Here is a 22030-nt window from a genome sequence, read left to right as displayed (position 1 = left end):
TTGCTGTGGCACAGGAGGTGTCACAAGGAAGGAAGCTCTGGTCTCAGACAAGGCTGCCAGCAGCTGCCTCGGTGGGGGTTGGAGAGTGAACACTTATGGGCCATTGCCCTGAGAGACACCTAATACTGCAGGGGAGGGTGGGGATGTGGGGGTGAGCCTTGGGGGAGGTGGCTGCGATGTTCCTGTTTGGGGAGCTTGTCAGTGGCAGGGGGAGGGGCCAGATGGCAGGAGCAGCAGCAGCTCTAGGGAAACCAGGAAGGCTTCATTCTGATGAGGCCAGGTCCCTGGGGCACTGCGAAAGGGTCACTCATCACTGCCCTCATCTCCTCACATTCTGGCTCTTTCTCTAACCGTCACCCGAGTGGGAGGAGGGAGGCCCTATGGGCCAGGCAGGAGAGGGTGGGGGGCAGGGGAGGCCACATTCCTGGAGCGTTAATGATCTCTGGGCTGGGCAGGAGCTGAGCCCCCAAACCGGCTAAAAACAACAAACAGCTCCAGGAGGGATTTGTGTCTGTCCTGAGAGTCAAGGATTTCCGCCCGGATGGGGGCTGTGGCCTGTGGGGGCTCTTAGCAAAGAAATTCCCCAGAGACCAGAAGCCCCCTGACCCAGAGGTATCACTTTGAGAACAGACCCCTCCCCCATCCCTTTCTTTGCTCCTACTCTTCCAGGGAGGCTGGTGCCCGGAGGAGAGGCAGCTCTTCCCACACACCTGGGAGGTGTGAGAGGAGAATCTGGGTGAGTTTCTCATCTGGTCTCTCCAACCTTCCAACAGTCCAGTGAGTTATACTGTTCTTGGTATTTTATAGATCAGGTCACCAAAGCTCAGTTAGAAAAGTGTCTGACACAGAGAAAATGCTTTGCCTGAATGAATGAGTGAATCAAGGAAGTCACTGGCTAGAAGTCAGTCATGCTAGACCAAATTGGGGGGAACCAGAGTCTGCCTGACCTCAACCATGATGTCACTCCCCAGTTCCTTCTCTCTGCAGGAGAGGACTCAGGAACTCTGGAGGGCCTACTTGGAAGAGGAGGAGCCAGGGCTATCAGGAAGGGGCCAAATCCTGGCCCCAGGGGAGGGTGGAGGAATTAGGAAGGGGCAGGGTTCCCAGGTTTGGTACCACGCACTCTGCAGACATTAAGCACCTTTTTACTTGGCTCAAACCTTTCCTCCCTAGGAGGTCTCTTGGGGCCCCAGGCGGTTCGGAAATGACATCTTCCCTCCTCCAAGCCCCATGGACCAAAATTCCTTAGTTAGCCAACTTCCTTGAGGTGGGTCCCGATAACGGCCCTGTAAGGGAGCCCTTCTGCGAGTTCCAGCCTGCCCCCTTTGCCCTCACTGGGTCTTCATCCTTTCATCCTTTCCTCTCCACTTCCTTCTGGGCCTCCTAGCTGGCCTGGCCCACCTCGGGGGCCTTCTCCACTGTGCTTCTGTACCCCCACCTCTCCCACCCACAATTCACAAAGCCATGCCCCAGTGCTTTAAATCATCATTTATTGCCCGCAGTTCATTAGTATTACATAAATCACGGAGATTGAGAAATTTTCTGAGAAGGATAAAAAAACACCACAAAGTCCCCTGGGAATGGCCAAGACATGTGTGCTGGGGCCTCACTCACACTGGTCCAAGGCAGGAAGACCACCTTGGATGTGTCCCCTAGCCTTTCTCCTCCTCAGCCCCTGCCCTTCCCCAGGTCAGCAGCCCAGAACAGCAAACAAGCTGGCTCACAGTCAAGGTGTGGAAAGGGGTCTGTGGGCCAGCTTGACTTGGCAGACATCTCACAGGATTCTTGTCCCTGCACCCTCAGACTGCCTTCTGGAAATGGGAGAAGGGCATCCCTGAGCCTGAGGGAACGTCTGAAGTGACCAGAGGTGGGTCAGGCAGGGACACCAGGGCTGGAGAGCCATTGCAGGCGTGGCCTGTGTTCTGGCACAGCAGAGCCAGCGCTGTCCTGACTGTGGGTCCCAGCTCAGCCCCCGAGTCAAGAACAAATCTGCCCATCAGAACCTCCCTTCCTCCAGCCTAGGAGAGTGGGGCACGGGTGTTGGCTGTAAGTTTTCCTCCATGGGGCTTTCCAAAGCCAGGCCAGGGCTCAGCAGCATGGCCCACTGTCCCTCTGTCGCCATCACCCTGAGCTAGAGGGACGCTTTGCCACTGCACCCCTACAGGAATGGCCTCCGTGGCTCACCTGGAACAGCATTTGGGAGCATGGTGGAAATCATCTAGACAAAGCAAATAGATTTGAGATGCTGGGGACAGGGCTGGGGCAGGGGTCGGGCTGGGCCAGGGCAGCGAGCACAGAGGGAGAGCCGGAAGGCCCCATCTCTGCCAGACCTCTGGAGGGGTAGGGTAGGGATGGGGGAAGCAGTTTTGGTCCTAAGATAAAGTGCACAAGAATAAGAACCTATGATAGGTGGGGGGCAGGGTGAGATTCAAGTGTGAACTTTTCAAAATAGGACCCCAGTTCAGGCCTAGAAACCAGGACAACCCGGCAGTCATTGGCACATTCACATTATGGTGAGACTGGCTCGAAAGTACCTGCCCTTCCAATACGCTGGCATCTCCAATACGCTGGCCCTGCAGTTTTGTCCTCCACACTTGTCTATGCCTCCTCCTCTGCCTGACAGACAGGGCAGGGGCTGCTCCTCAGGAGGGGGTAGGCCCTTCAGGGCAATATTCTTCAGAGCCAGCTGACAGGCACCAGGGGCTGGCTGGGAGGCAAAGGCATCAGGGCTTTGGGTGGGGGCATGATGTCGATGCCCACGGAAGACCTACCTCACCACGTTCTCTCTGCCCTACAATGCCAAGAGACCACCTATGTCACGCCCTGGCTGTCTGGCACTGGCCTTTTTCTGCCTGTGCATGTGTCCACCTCTGGGTCAAATGTCTCCCAAGGTGGACTCACTGGAGGAAGGTCCAGAGACTGAATGCTGAGGGCTTCCACTGCAGCTGGGGTCAGGCGAGGGTTTCACTGAGAACTGATCCCAACTTTGGGCCCTTCCTTTGGGCCTTTCAGATGAAGAGGTCCCCGGCTCACCCCAACCCCAGGCCCTACTTCCCTCTGTAGAGCTCCTTCTCCTTCCTGGCCCACAAACGGGAGGGTCAGGAACCAGCAGCAAGGGCCTCTGAGCAGGCATGAGAGGTGGCATGCAGGTGTGGACCTACAGTCAGGTCCTGGTGTCTGTTTGACCTCCCCCTCCAGAGCTGTAAAGTGTCTGGCAAAGGTCAAGTGCTCCTAGAATACAAGGTCACAGGCAGAAGGGCAAGGTCCAAGTTCTGAGGCCTACTGCTGGCCATCCCAAAGGGGCCTGGCCCTTTTCCAGTCCATTGTCCACATTGGGGACATGCCCAGGATGACCAGCATCTGAGCAAGGCAGGCAAAGATGAGGTCTAGCTGGAAGAGCCAGTGGAAACCCCTTGATTCAGTCTTCTGGTTCCAGACAGGAAGTGCAGGCTCAAAGAAGGGAGTGAACTTGTCCATGGTCGCACAGTTCATTAGTGCCAGAGCCTGGCCTGCTGTTCCTGAGTGGATGCTGCCTTTCTGATAAGTGCCTACAGACCTGGCCTGGACATTTTCAGGCATGAGACCTTCCTATTCAGGAAGGGGTGAGATGGCGCAGGCAGACTTGGGAGCTGGAGAGGCTCCTAGACAGCTGTCAGCCTAGCTCCAGCCCCACCCTCCACCCCAATGCCTAGCCTTGGCCCTGGAAGGAGGATCTTCTCAGAGGCCATGTGCAGGCCCATGGTTTCTGCCAAGTCCCATTCCTTCTTGGGGCTCCCTGCCTGGAGCTGGGGTCATCTCGGGACCCTTGGATCAGTCAGTGCTCCACAAAGGGTGACCCCAGTCCCAGCGTCACTGGGTTTCACTGAAAGGGAGTAGTTCTGCAGCTGTGGCAGGTATGACGACTGACCACGTTCAGTGGCCTCCAGTGCTCCTTGATTCCCTGGGCTACTTCCTGTGGACCTTAATCATAAGGGAGCCATCTGGCCTGGCCAGTGTAAGATACTAAGTCCACCAACCCAGACACCAAACTGACCCAGCTCCCAGACCTGCTCTCACTGCTACCACCGTCTACCTGCCACTTCTGATCAGCTGAAACCAAGGCTCAGATTGGATTCTGATAAAAAAATAAAAATAAAAAAGAAATCAAAGTATAAAAGAATTCTAATTCTACCCCGTGGGCACGCTACAATTTTTCAGCTTCACACATAATTGTGCTGAGTGGAGTTTTGGCAACCCCATGTAAGGCCCAGAAATGCACTTGATTATTTTTTTTACAGGAAATGTGTTAGAACTCCTCTTCCCTAAGTTAAAATGTGAATGGATCAGTCTCCCTACCACTGCGGGTTGAGCGTTCCCCCAAGTGGCCCAGGACTGGTGGGGTCGGCTTGCTTCCTCCCCCCGCAGGTGCAGCCACGAGTCTCCTTCCCTGCCCTCGACTCCCCGGCCTGAACAGTGCTCCGTCCCCAGGCCGGCTGGCCACCACTCACAGCCCCTTGTTGTACACCACCGTCCGGCTGCTCGTGGCCTGGGCAATCTCAGGCTCTAGCTGGGAGGTTTCAATCTGAGGAGAGAGAGAACAAAGAGAGGAAAAGTGGAGGTGTGGGAAGGGGCAAATGGGGGGGCTGGGAGCAGCAGCTAGGACAACCCCGGTGCCCACAGTTCTGCCTCCTGCACCCTCATCCCCCTTTAGGACCCATGTGCCCTGCCTAGTGACACGTCATCCTCCTTTGCTGTCCTCTCACCTCCTGCCATGGGGCTCACAGCCTCCCTTCTAGCACAGGCCTGGCCGCCTCCTCCTGACAGTGTGTCCAAGTGGGTGGCCATCCCACACTCTGGCCTGTGAGTTCTGCCTCTCCCTCATCCCCAGGGACCTTGCCCACCACACTGCAGGCAACACCTCCCAGGGCCATACCCCAAGCCGACAACCACCCTGGGCTGCCCCACCCTCTCGGATTCCTCAATTCCTTCTCCTTCCACTCACTCCTGCTCGGATCTGTTTTGAGGCCACTGAGACCTCAGGCCCAAGGTTCCCTGCCTGTTGGTTTTCACATCTTCCCTCTCGAGCCTGGATCCCCAGGGCCATCACTCCCGTGGTCCCCTAGCCACAGCCCTGCTTTGGAGAACCCAGCCACACAACCCCGTCTCTACACTTAAACCTGACCACTCAGAGACCACTCAAAATGCAGTCCCTGACTTCAGATGGAGCCTCACAGGAGCCGGCAAGCACTCCACTCCTGCCCCCAGTGCCCAGTCATCGCCCTCGCCCATTCCCCACAGAGGGCACCTGACACCTTCTCTGCTCTCCTTGGCCACCCTGCCTCCAGCTCTCACTCACCTTGAGCAGGTAAGTCTTCTTCCTACTCAAGGCATCAGAGGGAAGCCCTTCCGCTTCCATCAAATCACTGCCTGCCTGTGCCCACACGCGGCTCCGTGCCTGCCCTCCTGCTAACCCTACAGCGGCTGTCCCTCACCTTGCAAGGCAGGGTCCACCTGGCTCCACCTCCCCTGCCCACTCTGGAGCCATCTCTCGGATTGCCTTCCCTCACTCCCCCCTTTGCTATCTACTGACCCCTGTCCATCAGTGTTCAACACATTACAAGAACCTTTCCTCTGATGAAACCTCCCCTTCACCCCAAGTCACGCTCCAGCTACTGCCTGGTCTCTCTCTTCCCCAGCAGCCACATTTCTTTAAAGAACGGTCTACACTGGCTGTGTCCACCTCCTCGCCTCCCACTGACTTTCAACCCACAGCAAATCTGGCTTCTGTTCCCTCCCACCACACTCCACAAAAATCTTCCTCTCCGAGGTCACTGCCACCCCCATTTCACGACACCCACTGGACACTTTTTAGGGCCTGTGAGCCTCGGCCTGGCTGGCCGTCTTCTCTGCACATGCCCCGAGGAACTCCCACACCTGCGTGTCTTCGGTCATGTTTCTCCCTGGAAGCCCACAGCCACCTGCCTGGTGGACCTTCCACAGACGTCTCACCGCCACTTGAACTCAGCACGACTCTGATGGAGCCGAATTTGTCACTCACGCATCTTGGGGACAATATCCCATTCAGCAATGCCCTGGCCAAAGACCCGAAGCCTCTTCAGCTCCCCTTTCCTTCCGGCCCCTCCCAAGTCTCACCTGCCCAAACCACTCCTCACCACAGCCTTCTAAACCCCAAATCTGATGACGTCCCTCTTCGCTATGAAATGGCTCCATGGCCCCACTGCCCTCAGGGGTCAAGTCAGACCCCCACACCACCCGTCCCCTTGTACTGGAAACATAGCACATGTCCTGATTTTGGTTGCTTGGACACACTCTCTCCCTCCTCCCAGTCTTTGCTGAGCTGTCCCCTCTGCCAGGGGCGCATCCTCCCTCTTCCACATCTGCCCTCATCGGCTTTCTCCTGACTTCAGTTCATTCCTGTCTCAGCTTTAGACACCATTCCTCTGTTCTTCACCCAGGGTGGGGCATGACCACCTCTCCGGCCGTGACTCCATGCCCTTCTTATATCCAAGATAAATCCCTGTGTTTTGGAGCTGTGAATTCCTTCCCTGCCTCTCCACATCGGATCACAAGCTCCCTGAGGTGGCGAACGTGTGGCTCTTATTCACCCGTGTCCTCCAAACCTAGCACAGTGCTGATACACTGTAGGTGCTACCTAAGTATTGAATAAATGGGTAGAGAGAAAAGAGGCGGCAGGCACTGGGAGTACGGGGTGCCCCTAGAGACACCACAGCAGCTCAAATGCTGGGCTTCATCTCCAGGGACTGAGCCCCCGGGGATGCCTGTGTCCCCAGCACGAGGGGCGATCCAGCGAGGGAGAAGCTCCTGCAGGGAGAAGGACCCAGCCTGATATCTGCCCAGGGGCCTCAAGACTTAGTAACTTGGCTTGGCTGAACTTGGTTCTAGGCACCTACTGAGTGCCAAGACGTGGCTGTCCGGGGAAGCAGGCAGAAGGGCACAGCCTGGCCCCGCCTTCAGAGAGCTCCCTCAGTCAAACTGGGGCTGGGCATGTCCGAGTCCAGGGAAGAGGGAGGGTGGCGAGGCCTGGAGCCAGGAGCACAGTGAGGCTCCTGGAGAAGAGGGGGCCCCTGTAGCCCCTGGTGCCCCAACGCCCACGTCCTGGCCGTCTGAGAGGGAGAAACAGACGACAGCTAGGCTCAGGGCCCAGGCCTCGTCCCCACCCCCTCTCCTGAAACCGCCCTCTCTGTCCCCACCCCTGCCACCCCCAAGTCCCCTCCACCCTGCCGGCTCCCCTCTCCCCACGCTGCCACTGACACAATGCACAGCGCCCACGCTTAAAAATCTAAATGCTTTTGAAAATGTTTAACCTAGTTAGACAAATTAGCAAAAATTTGTGCAAAACAATTTAGGTATTTAAAATATTCAATGTTTTTAAAAAACTGGAAAACTGTTCTTAGCTTTCAGCTGCAAAAACCAACAAAATATAACATCCCAGCAATCTTACCATGAGGTGTAACATAACCCTTCGGGAAAGCTGTTAAACAGCTACTGAGGCATCCTGGGAAATAGCACTTCATTTATTCAAATGCACATATGTCAGGCTTTTGCACCATATGTCATTCCAAGCTATTTACAGTAATAATTAAATCTTAATCAACGTTTAACCTCTGTAAAATGTTTGAAGAATCCTAATCACCCTTCAGACTGCACTAATGAAGGAGAAATATATAAACATAAAAGGAAAATGATGCATAGATATCACGCTGGAAAGAACAGTAATTGCAAAATTGTATTTCTTTTAAATATAATCAGTAAATGATGTAAAGTAAGCCAAGGAGTATTTTAAGTTAAGACATCTTGGATGTCAGAGGTGTGAGCAGCTAATTTTGTTCTGCTACCCATAACAGATGTAGCATATTTTATTTTAGTGCCATTATTAGCAACTTCCCATGCCGGCTTTCACTGAAGCACTGAGGCCCACATTAAAATCAGAGAGGCTGCTCACCACCACCGTGGAGGACCACGGCCCAGGGCCACGGCCCGCTGTGCCCACTCCCTAGAGAGTGCCGGCCCAGGGGGGAGACCGAGGCCCCCCCCCCCGGCATCCCCAGGCTCTTCTGGGCTCCCCGCCATGATGAGGGCAGCAGGTAGAAGCAGGGGGAGCCAGGCAGTGGGAAGACTCCTGGGGGAGGTGGCTGAGGGACCAGGAGGGGCCTGGGGACAGAGCTGGCATTCTGGGCCTGCTCTCTCATTTCAGCTCAAGCTGCCTTCAATCAACAGATGTGTATGGCCTCCAACTCCATGCACCCGGGCTGGGCACACAGCGGCAAGACCAGCCCGTGCCCTTGAGGAGCTCGAAGTCTAGGGAGGAGTCAGACAGTGAAAGCAGATGGATTCCAGAGAGACAAGCAAAGCGCCATGGCAACTGGGGAGGGGCTGGGGGTTCCAATTTATTGATGAAGGAACAAGGAAGGAAGACTTCTCAGAAGAGGTGGGCCAGGAAGAAAATGGAGGATTTTGGCAGGAGAGAGCAGGCGAAGCCTTCTGGGTGAAGGGAGAAGTGTTAACTGGCCCCAGCATAGCCGGCTTGGGGTGGGGGGCAGGGGGAAAGTCAGGGACATGTTGGAAATGTAGCAGAAAATGAAGATGGGCTGGGACAGGTAGGGCCTTGTGGGCTACATGAATGTGTTAGCATATTACCCGAGGGCAATAGGGAGCCACAGAAAGAGCTTGAGCAGGGGTGGGCCACAAACGACCTTGAGCAGGGGTGGGCCGCAACCCAGACTCTTTTAGAAAGATCTCTCAGGGGACGGTGGGTGCGGAGGATGGACCAGACTACGGGTAAGCAAGGGTAGGGAGGTCCCCTGGGGAGCAGCTGTGGAAATCAGAGAGAGGTTAGGTCCTGCCCTATGATGCCACCAGTGGGGGCAGACGGCAGGATCCTTTCTGAAGATGAAACCCATCGGAGCTGATGACCAATTCCACGTGGGGGTGAGAGGGAGGTGTTGAGGATGACTGTGCGTCGGATGACTCCTAATTCTAGCTCAGGAGTTGGGGAGGCTGGTGACGCCATTCTGAGAGGCAGGGAACACGGAAGGGGGATGGGTCGGGGTGGGGGGCGGTAGGCTCAGGACAGCCGTGTTGAGCCTGGGGTGTCTGTGGGTCCCCCGGGTGGAGAGAGAGGCTCGGGTGGCAGACGGACACAGGGTTCTGGAGCTCTGGGCAGGAGAGAGAGACCGGGATATGCAAGCCCAGCAGGGCCTCCAGAGTGGAGGTGCTTGCCCAGGAGAGCAGATGGAGGGGAGGGTGCCAAGGCCCGGGGAACAGGCACCTCTGAGGGGCAGGTGAAGGGAAAAGCCCAAGAGGGCAGCCTTGTGGGACCAGACCGAGGGGCGGATACCACGCAGTCATGGGCACTCAGCTGAGAGTGGACCTGATGGAGGGCTGAGAGGTGTCGGGTTTGGCAACTGGGTTCTGGTGACTCTCCAGGGTCCATATCGTCCAACCCCCTCACCCACTGCTGATGCTGGGCCAGATCAACTGGCCATTTGTTGGAACCCCTCTGACTCTCTGGCCATGGCTGAGTGTTGGCCCAATGGCTACCGTCTTTGGGTCTCACGGGTGTAGGGACCACTGGGCTTAGCTGAGGGAGGTGGGGGCAGGGACCCCTGTGCTGCCTGCTTGCCAAACCTGCTGTTTCCTCTCCTCTCCCCCAAGAACCTAGTTTCTCCCTTGAAGATCACCTCTCTGAGGGGTGTGTGGGGCCAAGGCTTCTCAAAGGACTCACACCCAGGGTCTTGCCTGGCAGTGGCCTTTGCACTCGCTGGTAACTGAACATGATTCAGGCTCTGGGTAGGGGCGACAGGGTACCTGCTTCAGCTTGGTGAATGCCAGAGCCCCTGGGTAGTGGGTCCAGAGGGCGGGGACTTCGTTGTGACCACATACTGGCTCTGAGGGGCCTCCTCTCAGGAGAAGAGGGTGAAGAGAAAGAAGACTGGACAAGAAGCAGCCACAAGGAGAAGGGGTGACCCAGCCCCAGGTTGCCAGCTCGGGGCAGGCAGGAACCCATGGGCTGGTCTCTTCCATCTGGTGGGCTCCTCCCAGGAGAGCCGGTCAGCAGGGCCTCTCCAGTCAGAGCCCTGAAAGGCAGCAGCTGCAGGGGCCATCGAGGAAGCTGATGTTCTCGATCAGACTGGTTGATGGTCCCCACCAGCCCCAGAAGTGGGGTGGGGGGAAATGCCCTTCCTGCCACGAGACAAGCAGCATCGCCCTGCTTACACTCCTAGACTTCAAGACAGAACCTGCACCCTGGCTCTCAGAGAGCCTCATGGACATGTCCCCGACCCCGCCCTGTGTCAGAGCGTCCCCCTCCCCCAGGCCCAGCTGGCCGTCCCAGGAGACAGCCACCTCCCCAGCCTCTCCTAGGCACCCTAAGGCCCAGCTGGCCCCAGAGCCCCTAGATCAACCCAGTGGCCTTTCTTTGTGGCACGGGAAGGGTTAACCTTGAGCTATTTTACCTCTGTCTCCCAGCTCATTGTGGGTGGGGGGCTAGAGTCAGGAATGCATTTGGGGCCACCTCTGCCTCTGCAGCCTGGGAGCACACACACACCTGCAACCAGGGCCAGCAGATAGTTTACATATTTAAACCTGGAGCTAAGGTGCTGAGACATAAACAGGAAACTGGATCCCTGTGCCCCATTCTCAGGGGCTTTTACCTACTACAAAGGACTTCCTCCTCCTCGCCTTTCTTCTGGTGGCTTTTCTGCCTCCTTTTCAAAGACACAGGGCTGGGGGGGGGTGGTGTTTGGCGTGACCCTGTGACACAGCTCAAAGCCACCTCCTGCTCCTGGCTAGAGGTCTGGGTCTCTGAGGGTCCGCAGGTGGTGGCGACATTGACACAGGGTCCAGAGCACACGCTCTGTGTCTCTGAGGCCTCTGCCAGGCCTAGGAGCACTCTGCCCACTGGGCAGCACAGCTCACCCTTCCTCACCAGGGCTGAGGAGGCCTCATGTCTTGCTCACACACACATACATTCAGGCCCCATCTTGGGGAAGCTATCCTGGCTGTCCTTGGAGGACAGGGGTGTTGCTGGGCTGGGCAGCAGCTGAAGTCTCAGCTTGGGCCCCTTGGTCAGGCCTCTAGTGCTGGCTCTGGGTCCCTACTGTCTCCTCAATGAAAGTCAAACTCCTGAATTGGACACTCAAGCCCTTGGGAGGTGCTCTCCAGCCTCCTCACCTACCAACTGTTTTCTGTACGCTGTGGGTATAGGTTGGGAGGCCCAGGTCCAGGCTATATATATCCTGATTCTTGAAGGCTACCTCCTCCAGGAAGCCTCCTTTGATCATCTCAGACCAGATCCATTGCTGCTGCCTCTGATGCCCCCAACACTTGTTTTCATGTCCATCACATCCCCATGAACAAGCTGATTTGTTCTCTAGCCAGGTGCGAATACAGCAGTCCCTATTCTACCTTCCATGAGCCACTCCAGGCAGCTCAGTATCCCTGTGCCTGCTACACAGTAGGTCCCCAATAGCAGCTGAATTACACTGAACTGAGGTGCCTCATATGCAAGAATACTGTCTCATTCTCCTCCACCTCACCAGTGCTGTGTGTACCCAGACAATGCTCAGAGTTCCCTCCCCATTTTGGAGTTTGGACCATTCCTGGGTGTCATCGGGAGACTAATCTCAGAGTCATTCTCTGTTCTCTATCTTCCCAGCTTTGAGGCCTCAGTTTCCCCACATGTGTAGTGGGAGGATTTTCTACCTCCTGAGGCTGGATGAGGATAATATTGAGAAATAAGGCCAGGAGCGGTGGCTCATACCTATAATCCCAGCACTGTGGGAGAGATGATTGCTTGAGCTAGGAGTTCAAGACTAGCCTAGGCAACATAGCAAGACCTCATCTCTACAAAATATAAAAAAATTAACTGGGATTGGTGGTATGCACTTGTAGTCCCAGTTTCTTGGGAGGTTGAGGCAGAAGGATCACTCTGAGCCCAAGAGGTTGAGGCTGTGGTGAACTGTGATCATGCCATTGCACTCCAGCCTGGGAGACACAGCAAGACGCTGACTCAAAACAAACAAACAAAAACAAAATGGATGGGAGAGCCCCTTGGAAGCTTAGAAAACCCACGTGATGCTGTGGGCAGGACCTGGGGTCATCCCAGCACGAAGTCCCAGAGCCGCTCACTCAGCTCACATGGCTGAGCCTTGTTGTGGGTCAGCCAGGACCCAAACCCTTTGCATATGCCAATGCCTTTAATCCTCTCGAAGGAAGCTCTGCACCACCAAACCTCCTCCCTCCCCGTCCTGAGTTCAGCTAGGTGTTCCAGAAGGTCCTGGAAAGAAGAACTAGGAGGGGTAGGCTGGCAGACAGTCCACCAAGGTTTGTCATCCGGGCCTGTGGGCATGTTTGTGAGTGCCCGTATGCATGCGCGGGCCTGTGTGCACGCGCAGGTTTGGGGCGGGGGTGTGGGGAACAGGCAACATGACAGGTGGCGTTGGCGTTCCTGGGCTCTGAACGGCTTTGCCATTCCCATCCTTTCCTCCTGGGGGGTCCTGTGGGCAAACTCCAAGAAAGCAGCGGGCGGGGAGGCAGCAGATTTCTGACGGCAAAAATAGCCCACTTTAGAGTTCAGTAGGGACTGATTAAACCAGTAAATGAGAAAAACCCCAAACAAACATCTCCAAGCAAAGTAGGAGATGCATTTGAGACTGGAGGGGAGGAGGCCCCTGCTCTGGGAGACAGGAACGCTGCTGTGGACTCAGGAGGGACCCAATGCCCCCTACACATTGTCTCTGGCCTCGCATCAGCCCTGGAGGAGGGGGAGAAGCAGGAACCAACAAAGTCAAGGTGAACCCAGATGAGCCATGCTCTGTATTAGGTGTTGATACCAAGCTCCAGGTTTCAGCCTCCGGGACACCCTATGTGTCAAGGGAGGGAGAAAGGGCTGTAGTTCTGAGGGGGGAGATGGGACATGGAAGACACACCATACAGTCTACACACGTGAGGTGAGACAGATCCTGGTGGGGCACATCAGGGAGGACTTCCTGGAGGATGGGTCATTTCTAGAAGAGCTTGAATGTACACCCAAGCTTATTCCCAGCTCTTCCCCATTCTTGGTTGAGAGTGCAAATGCTTTTTTAGAGAAAGGGAGATAAGCTGGAGGGACATTTACTTCTGGGTGGTCACAGCTGCCTGGACAAGCCAGTCCATCAAAACCACCATTCTCCTAAGGGCTGGTGAGGGAGTAGAGATTGTTGAAGTTCTGGTACCTACATTTTTGCCCATACAGAGAGGACATGCCTCTTTGTTTCTTAACTCTGAAAGCAGTAAGGGGGGGAGGGAGGCAGGAAGGAGTGAGGGGGGCTGAGCTTGACTGGCGTATCTTCTAAGAGCCACCATCTGGGGCAAAGGCAAGACATAGCTCATACGTGGTGCTGAGGACACAGGACAGGCTTCAGCCTTCCTCAGGACATGCCTTCTAATCCCCAGGACCCCCAAGAGCTGCCATAAGGAGGGGGGCCAGGCTGAGAGGGAGGAGACTTGGGGTTCACAGGGCTCACATGGGAGGCCTGAGCAGGAAGCCCTGGGGTCTCTTATGATGACTTTTCTTCAGGTGGAGTTGCTCAGCAAAAGCTAGAGGAGTCAAGCAGGGTGGGGGCTCTCTGCTAAAGTGTCAGGGAAGGCCGGTGGGCAGGGGTCCACATGCCACCAAGACAACTGACAGAGCAAACAGGCCAAACAGGAAATGGCCCTCTTGGCCAGTGAACCTGACTCCTTGCCCCCATGAGGCCCCTGCAACAGCTGGGGCAGGGAAGAGACACACACCGGTAGCCTCCAGCCCCTACAGAAGGGGCCCAGGGCCCTCACTCTGCCTGGTGCCCCCGCCCATGGGCACACTGCTCACTCTTCCTGTTCCTCACCCCAGGCCTATAGCTGCAGGCAGGGCACGGGGTCAGTGAGGGGCCACACACTGTGCATGTCCCAAGGGAGGCCGAGGCCCTTCCCACTCACCACTTGGCACCATGCAGAAGCCATGCCCAGCCCCCATGGGTGGGGTGGCTCTCACAGGGCACACCCCAGCTGCAGATGCAGCGTTAGAGAGTCAGCATTTGACTTAAGTCACTCAGCCCACTGTCTGCTCTCCCGACTCCAGTACCAGGGCCCGACTCGAGTTTTCACTTCCAGAATCTTCCTGGGCAGAACCAGGAAGAAACTTAGTTCCAAACACCTCATCTTGTACCTGGGGAACTGAGGTCTTTGAGGTTAATGCCCAAGGTCATACGAAGACTTGAGACTGAGGGATGCCAGCCAGGGGGCAGGTTTGGGGGGGGCGACCCCAATCTCACCCAGGGATAGGGCTGAGCCCCCGATGGCTCCCCCCACCCCCCACACCTCACTTATCCACAGACGAGCCCCACCTTCTTCTGTGGACACATTTCAACCTCACCAAATCAGCTAATTATTGACAGTTGGTGAAGAGGAGATTTCACTTTTTCCTCCTGTTAAACTGCTCCTAATTAGTTCCCTGTCACCACGGCTGGCTCGCCCGCCCGCCGCCCGCCCGTTCACGCAGTAATCCCGCTGCACAGTGCCTCATTAACCTTTTGCTCCTCTCCTGCCGCCTGCCAACAAGATGAAGACAAAAACAGATTGTTGAACAATGGCTCCGGCTTGTATGTGCAGCCCCGTTGCCCAGCCCCTGAGCTCCCGGGGGAACAGTGGGGAAAAAAGAGGGGACTCGGGTGGGGGAGAGCCCGAGAGGAATCAAGGAAGGGAGAAAGAGGCACAAAGAAAGACAGGGACAGAAACGGAGGCAGCATGTGGGAGAGGGCCTTGGCCAAGGTACTGCTTCTTGCTCTGGGGATTGGAAGCACTTCCAAGTAGGGAACACTGACTGTCAGAGTTGGAGGGACATTTGCCAACACCTGGTCCAGCCTCTTGGTCCAGCCAAGCCTGTGAGCCTGGAGACTGGACCCTGGACATCTCCCTCAGGGGACTTGAGGCACCAATGTATGTATGTGTTGCAGAGTGGAGGACAGAGGCGACCACATTTGCCTGGAAGCGAGAGCCCCAATCTCCAGAGAAGGCAGGGCCAGAAAGGCCACTGCAAACCTGGCCCTTCAACAACACAGGGAGGCATCACCACCAGCCCAACCCAAAGTGTCCCCAGGCGAGCTGTGGTACAGCCCTCAGCTTTGTTTTCATCGTTGCCCACACTGTCACCTGACATTTCTTGTTCATTGATCTTTGTCTCCACCATCAGAATGGGGGCTCCCTGAGACTGTGGGGCTACTACATGGCCATCCTGGTTACAAAAGCACCCTGGGCTCTATGGGGCAGGGGGCAGATCCTGGGTGCTGATGGGCCCATCCCTACCTGGGGACAGGCTGGCTGAGTGGGCCTTGGCTAATGCCCCACTGTGGCATTAACCCTGTGGTCACCGGGTCCACCAGGGCAGATCCATGTTCCCTGAATGGGCAATAGGACTGGGGCTCAGAAGGAGGCGCAGCCCTTGCTGCCCAGTTCTCATACCAAGAGGAGGTTCCTGTCCCACTTTTTGGCCTTCTAGACTCCTCTCTGCCTGCCACCCTTGCCTCAGCGCTGGCTTAGAAAACAAAGACACCAACACCCATTCCCAAAGGTCCCTGTGAAAATGTACACCAATTCCCTGTGAAGGAAAAGTGGGCTGGAAGAGGGCACTGGGATGCTGCTCCTTGTTAGCAGCGAGAAGTCTGGCTCTCAGACTTGGGCCTCCTCTTTTTCTCATGAGGTGTGGGCAGGCTGGGGAGGGCTATAGAATCCAAAGCCTCCTCCATCATTTCCAACTCTGGACCTTGGGCAAAGTGCTTCATCTTAAAGTGCCTCAGCTTCCTCATTTCTGAACAAGGAATATTGGCCCCCCCTGTTGGGAGGACTGTCAGGTTCTGGGCTCCTGTTTCCCCGCCACAGCCAACTAGGTCCCTCGTCACTGGATCCAGGGAGTCCACGAGGCCATGCCTTCCCACCTTGGCCTGTGGGCATCCCTTCCCCATCACGGCCCTCTCTCCAAACCCCCACCCCCCACCTCACAGTTTCTTTGCTGTTCCTCCATAGCCCCCACTCCTGAGCTCACTTCTCTGGACAGAGAAGAAATTGACTGCCATTTCACCCAGTAGATGGCCCTGTCTCGTGACATCACCTAGTCGCCAAGTCTCATCCTCTCCTTCTGGACCCCTCCTTGAGTTGCCCTGGGCTTCCATGAAGCCACTTCAGCCTGTTCCCCCTCCCGCCCTTGGCTACTCCTTCTGTCTCTTGATGGCTTTTCTTCCTCCCACAGTGACCTCACCTCCTTCCTCAACTTCAATTCCCCCCATGCGCTGAAGGTTCCGTATCTCCAGCCAAATATTTCTCCCCAAAGCTGCAGATTCATGCATCTGGATGTCTGGGAAACAGCCCTTGACATTCAATACTGCTTTGGGCTTGAAAGACATTAGGGGGACCTGGGGCAATAAAGCATGAAGCATTCCCAGCATGCTGCCTGGTCCAGTAGATGCTTAGTAAATGGTGCCCATGATTATTATTATTTGCAACTTGACTCTCAGTACCATTTTAATAGGCAGAGTTACTAATTTGAGAAGAGCAGACAAAACTCTCTCAGGAATTGAAGGGGGATTGAAGTCCTTGCCTCAACCTCTGGGGTTAGTGAGTTGGAAACCTCATACCAATCACTGCAGGCCAGTCACTCTAGGAACTCTGTCTCCAAGTCCCATAATTAATTAATTAGTGTTCCAGCAGTTACTTCTGTTGACAATCTTGGTGACTTTTGGCAAGGTTAGGTTAGCCCAAGCAAGTCCAGACTTATTGTGACAAATCCCACTGGCTCCTGGGATGTGAGGCATGATCCCCGTATGGTAGAAAGTGCACCTTGTTAGAAAGAATTACTTGGGAGGGTGAGTGAGGGTAACAAGGTCCTCTCAGTCAGTTGGTTGGAGACCTTGTGCCATGGGTCACAGACAGGCCTCAAAACACCTCATAATGCCCGTGCCAGCCTATACCCTGTTTGGGGTCCATGCAGCTGAGGAGGGAGCTCTGAAAATCTTGCCCTCACTTCCTTTCCCAGAGGAGAAAGACTTATTTTTTTTTTTTGAGTTGGAGTCTCACTCTGTCACCCAGACTGGAGTGCAGTGGCCGCTCCCGGCCACCGCAGCGTCGACCTGCTGGACTCCAGCGATCCTTCCACCTCGGCCTTCCAAGCAGCTGGAACTACAGGTGCGCGCTACCACACCTGGCTAATTTTTGATTTATTGTAGAGATGAGATCTCGCCAAGTTGCCCAGGCGGTTCTCGAACCCACAGGCTCAGGCAATCCACTCACCTCAGCCTCCTAAAGGGACGGGATTACAGGCAGAGTTACTAATTTGAGAAGAGCAGACAAAACTCTGTGCCCGGCTATGAGAAAGACTTATTATGCAATGGCTATACTATTCCTAATCTAGAGAAAGAGGCTTGGGTTGCAGTAAGAGGGACTCTGGTTAGATGCCAGAAGAATGAACTAAATGTTGATTTGAGGCAGGCATGGGCAAGAGGGGAGGCTGGGTTTTGACCTGCAGCCTTTGTGAAGCCAGGGTGGCTCGCTTTCAACCACCATTCTGCAGCCAGAGCTGGAGTCCTGGTGGGTAAACAGTGGTCATCTCTCCATTATTGGCCCCAGAGGAACACCTGCCCACAGAGCTTCTAGACCCTCCCCCAACACAGTGCACCCAGTTCCCTCTTCTCTTGTCTGCCCCAGGGTAGGCAAGGCGGTTGAGTGAGGAAAGAAAACTTGCCACAGAAAATAATCAGATGCAGCATTTCCTAGGGCCCTGGACTTGGAGGGTGCACCTCTGGGTTTTCTCCCCCATCAGCACCTGCTCCTGGGACCTTGGGTCAGCCCTGTGGCTGCTCTGGCCTTCATTTCCTCAGCAGAGCCAAGAGCATAGTAAACTAGACCTTGAAAATCCTTCTAACTAGGATGGTCTCTGATTCTGTGTTGTGGGTTTTCTCTGCCCTGGGACCCACTCCTGTGTAGGTGGGGGAGGGGGTATGAAAGCCACTTGAAGCTCTGAGCACAGTGACAAGCCCATGTGACTCTGACCGGGGCCTAGAACCTCAGGCTCAGGCTGATTGCACGGGTGGATGTGGTGGTTCAGGGAGTGCCAGCCCTAGCCCTTCAGGGATGGGGATGGCTGAGACCACTAAGTAACACCCTCCGGCCCATCCTCAGGACTTCTAGGCAACATGGAGCCCTCAGCTCCATTTGGAGTTCTCAGGCTGCAGCTTTGGGGGAAAGGCAGGTGGCAGGAGTATCCCAGTCTCCATGACAGGCTGGGCCCTGTGGGTACAAGATGAGGGTCCTTGTGTCCTTCGGATATGTCCCCCAAGACAGGAGCCCCACCCCTCCAGAGTCTCCTCCTCGAGCTCTGGGGCTCTGAAGGGAAGCGACCCCAGTACTCACCCTCCAGAGACCTCAGGGGCTAAGGTGGGTCAGCCCTCCCACTCTAAGACCCTGAGTCTCCAGCCCTCATGGCCCCAACAACCCTGGCTCCTTATTTTCATTTTCCCCAACTTCTCTCCTGGAACCCTCACCCCACCCACCACGTATCGGGGCCCTACCTGAAGCAGGGTCAGTCCTGAAGTCACAGATGCAGAGGCACCCCTCTCTGGCCTCAGCCTGGTCTACTCACAAGCTCAGTTACTGCAAACACCTCCATCATTCTTTGCCCCCTTGGGTCTGCTCCTCTGGTTCAGCTCACCGCCTGCCTTCACTCCAGTCCAGCTGGGATTCCATGGTCCTCTACTCCTCTCTTCTATTACTCGGCTCCCAAATCTCCCCCCACTCCCGACCTGACGAAACCCCAGCAGAGAGGATATGTGGCCCTCCCTGCACTGGTCCTCAGCACTTCCTGGTGGACAGGTCCTGGTCATGCCCAAAGACCATGTGTGCCCTCAGCCTCCTTTCCCTTGGTACCACCCACCAGGCTCCCCTGACTACCCTGGTCCTGTCTCTCATTCTGTCCTCTGGATGTCTCACACCTTATCTGTTGTCCTCAGACCTCTGACCACCTCGCCTTCCCCACCCTCCTCTCTCCTGTCTGCTCAATCACAAGAACACAGAAGCCACCAGAACAACTGCTTCACTTTGCCCACCACTGAGCCTACCACCAGCACATCTGCCCACCTCCAAAGCCCCTACTTCTCTTCTGCCCACTGAAGCAAGGAGGGGGCTCTCCCCTACCAAGGCCAATCCTCCCCTCTGGGCTCTGGTCCCCTCTCCTCTTCATGAGCTTTGCTCCCCCAACCTCCTCCTCTCAATGTCCCCAACTTATCTCCTAGTTCCTTCCCTTTGCATCTACACAAACTCCAGTCTCTCCCACTTAAAAAAAAGGAAACACGAATAAATGAATGCCTCTCTTGATCCCACATCTTGTTCCAGCTGCTGGCCTATTTCTCTTTCTTTCCTTGATACCGAGCCTCACCTATCACCTGGGTCTCGCCCCTTGGGGACAGGGTTTGCCTGTGTTGTCTGAGACACCACTGGATGCTCTTTAACCCCATGGAGTTTGGCCTCTGGGGAGGGTCTGGCCCTGTGGATGGCCCACCCAGTCCCTGATCCCACTTGGCCTGGCTCTGCTCTCACCTCCCTGGCCACTTGTCCTTGGACACCCCCACTGTCCACCACTGTCATCCACCATTATCACTTACAGAACTGTTTTTGATGCTGGTGGTCTCTATTTCTGTCCCTCCAGCTGGGAACTTTCTCTCGGATTCCAGACCCGGAGCCCACTTCCCACAGGACACAGGCATGTCCCACCACCCTCTCACATCTCACGTGTCCGTCCAAGGGACTTGCGGCTCTTCCTCAGACCCACCTCTCCATGTGGCTCCATCCCACAAAGCAGTACCTACCATAAATCCAGAGAGCTGGGCGCATCTCCTAGCAGCTCCCTCTCCCTCCCACCACAGGCAGCTCCCTCGGATCCTGACGAGGCTGCCTCCTAACTCCCTCTTTAAGGAGCCACTTCGCTCCATGCCCACTGCCAACAGCCTGGTCCAAGCCGCCATCATCGCTCACTGGATGCCCGCCACAGCCTCCTGATGGTTCCTTCTTCTCCAGAGCTCCAACCCAGCCTCACGATGCAGCCACGGGAACCGTTCAAAATCGGGAATCTGCAGTCCTGCTTTGCACAGCCCTTAGAATGACATTCATCCTCTCTGCTTCGGCTTGAAGTTTCCAACATCACCTCCCCCCACCCTTACCTCAAGGCACCCTCTACTCACGCTGCAGACTTTAACCACCTCAGAACCGTCACACCAGCTGTCCCCAGCCCTCGTGCTACCCCTCCTGGCATGTCTTCTGGCCAACTCCAGGCCATGCTCCAGGCCCCGGTGAAATGCCGCTTCCCTCTAGGCTTGGTTTGGTTTTCTGTCCTCTCATATCTGGCTGAGCTTCTCCCATCTGCTCGCCTCTGCTTAATTGTTGTGTTGACTCTTAAACTGCAACCCTGAGAGATCAAAGCCTGGGCCAGTCCCACCCATGATTCTAGCCCCAGTGCCTAGTACAGTGCTGAGGAATCAGTGCCAAGTAAGGATTTGTACATAAGTCACCAAATGGCTCCCTCAGCCCTGCTCTTGAGCCCCTCTCTACTGACCTCTGACATCTGCGGGAAGAGGCTGATGGCCAGCGGCAGGGCCAGACCGAAGGCTGCCAGGCACACGAGGCTTTGCACAGGGAGGAGCAGCCGGGGGCGTGCCTGTAGGAGAGCTGTCCTGTGGAGGAGAGAGGAGGGAGCCCCATGAGGCCCGGAGATGGGTGGTTTGGCTGCTAGCCCCCATGCTGGGTCCCATTCAGAGACTCAGGACCCAGGCAGCATGGTTCTGGGGCTGTGCCCAAGTGTAGCTAAACAGAAGTGATGGAATTCTGTCTGTGGAGCATTACCCAGTGGGCACTCCTCTGCCTGGGCTCTGCCTTGAAGGACATTGCTGGTTGAACTCTCAACTACTCAAATCATAAATAAGCACTTGCGGGGCACCCACCTACTGTGCACCCAGCCCTGTGCCAAGAAGGCCACATGTGGGGGAGGTGATAGAAGAGGCTGTCAGTCCCCGTTTCTGGGGAGACACACAGGAAAGTAAGATGGCTCTTGAAGCAGCACATAATTAAATAGCAAACAAGCCAGAGTAGGTGCCAAGTTCAGGGGAGAAGACAAAGCACATTCACGTGCACATGCTTACTCTCTTTTGTGAGAACAGAAGACACCCCACTGGCCACTTCGTCAACTCCAATCCAAGGGCCACAGAGGGGGAAGTGATTTGTCTAAGGTCAAGTCTGCAGGACGCCAGCAGGGCTGCTGTCTGGACGCCTGACTTCCCAGCAGTGCTGCCATCCCAGTTCTGGTTTTAGGCCCCTTTGTCAGCTTCAGCACCAGCACATCACAGCTGGCACCCACTTCCCATGGCCGGCTTCAGAGGTGGATTTCTTGGGCAGGAGAGGGGCATGACAAACCTCCCCGAAGAGCCCTGGTCCTCCAGCTCCATGACAAAACGATCGCCCCAGACAGCGTGGAGGCCATACCGGCTGGCAAATGTGCCTTCACCACGTTTATCAGGGCATTTTGTTTTCCATAATACAGAGACCCTTCTGCAGGGACCATGGCCCTCCACTTGAGGAGGCCTGGGGTGACTGCAGGATTGATGAAGAGACTATTCACCAGGGGATCTTGGACAGCCACTAAATCTGACCCCAGTAACTGAGTCAGCCTCCTCATGATGGGCTCCTGCTGTGAAGGGGATATAATGGCAGGTCTAGAGGGAAAGAAACCTCATGCCATCCTCACTTCCCGGGACAAGAATCTCAAGAGCACCTGGCCCTGAGCAGACAGCAAAACTGGGAGCAATTCTCAACATTTAAAGTGTATCAGAATGGTCTGGGCAACTGGTTAAAAATACAGAGTCTCAGCCGGGCTCAGTGGCTCAGCCTGTAATCCCGGGCCTTTGGGAGGCTGAGGTGAGTGGATTGCCTGAGCCCGCGGGTTAGAGACCTGCCTGGG

General features: G+C 55.7%; 1 protein-coding gene across 1 annotated transcript in view; it reads right to left on the bottom strand.

Moving 5' to 3' along the window:
- Positions 1-3430: 3430 nt before the first annotated feature.
- The window catches only part of SFXN5 (sideroflexin 5), a 118352-nt gene continuing 99752 nt past the window's right edge, over positions 3431-22030 (bottom strand). The window contains exons 13-14 of the mRNA XM_008052276.2: positions 20633-20750; positions 3431-4561 (exon numbers count right to left, since the gene is read on the bottom strand). Coding sequence (XP_008050467.1) covers positions 4484-4561; positions 20633-20750 — 196 coding nt within the window. The 3' untranslated portion in view covers positions 3431-4483. The remainder of the gene's footprint in view (positions 4562-20632; positions 20751-22030) is intronic.

This window comes from Carlito syrichta, unplaced genomic scaffold (genome assembly GCF_000164805.1).
Source record: "Carlito syrichta isolate Samal-C Ts95f unplaced genomic scaffold, Tarsius_syrichta-2.0.1 Scaffold270980, whole genome shotgun sequence".
In the NCBI taxonomy this organism is placed as follows: Eukaryota; Metazoa; Chordata; class Mammalia; order Primates; family Tarsiidae; genus Carlito; species Carlito syrichta.
Note: the sequence above shows the minus strand (reverse complement) of the source record. Positions and strands in the feature narration are given on the sequence as shown.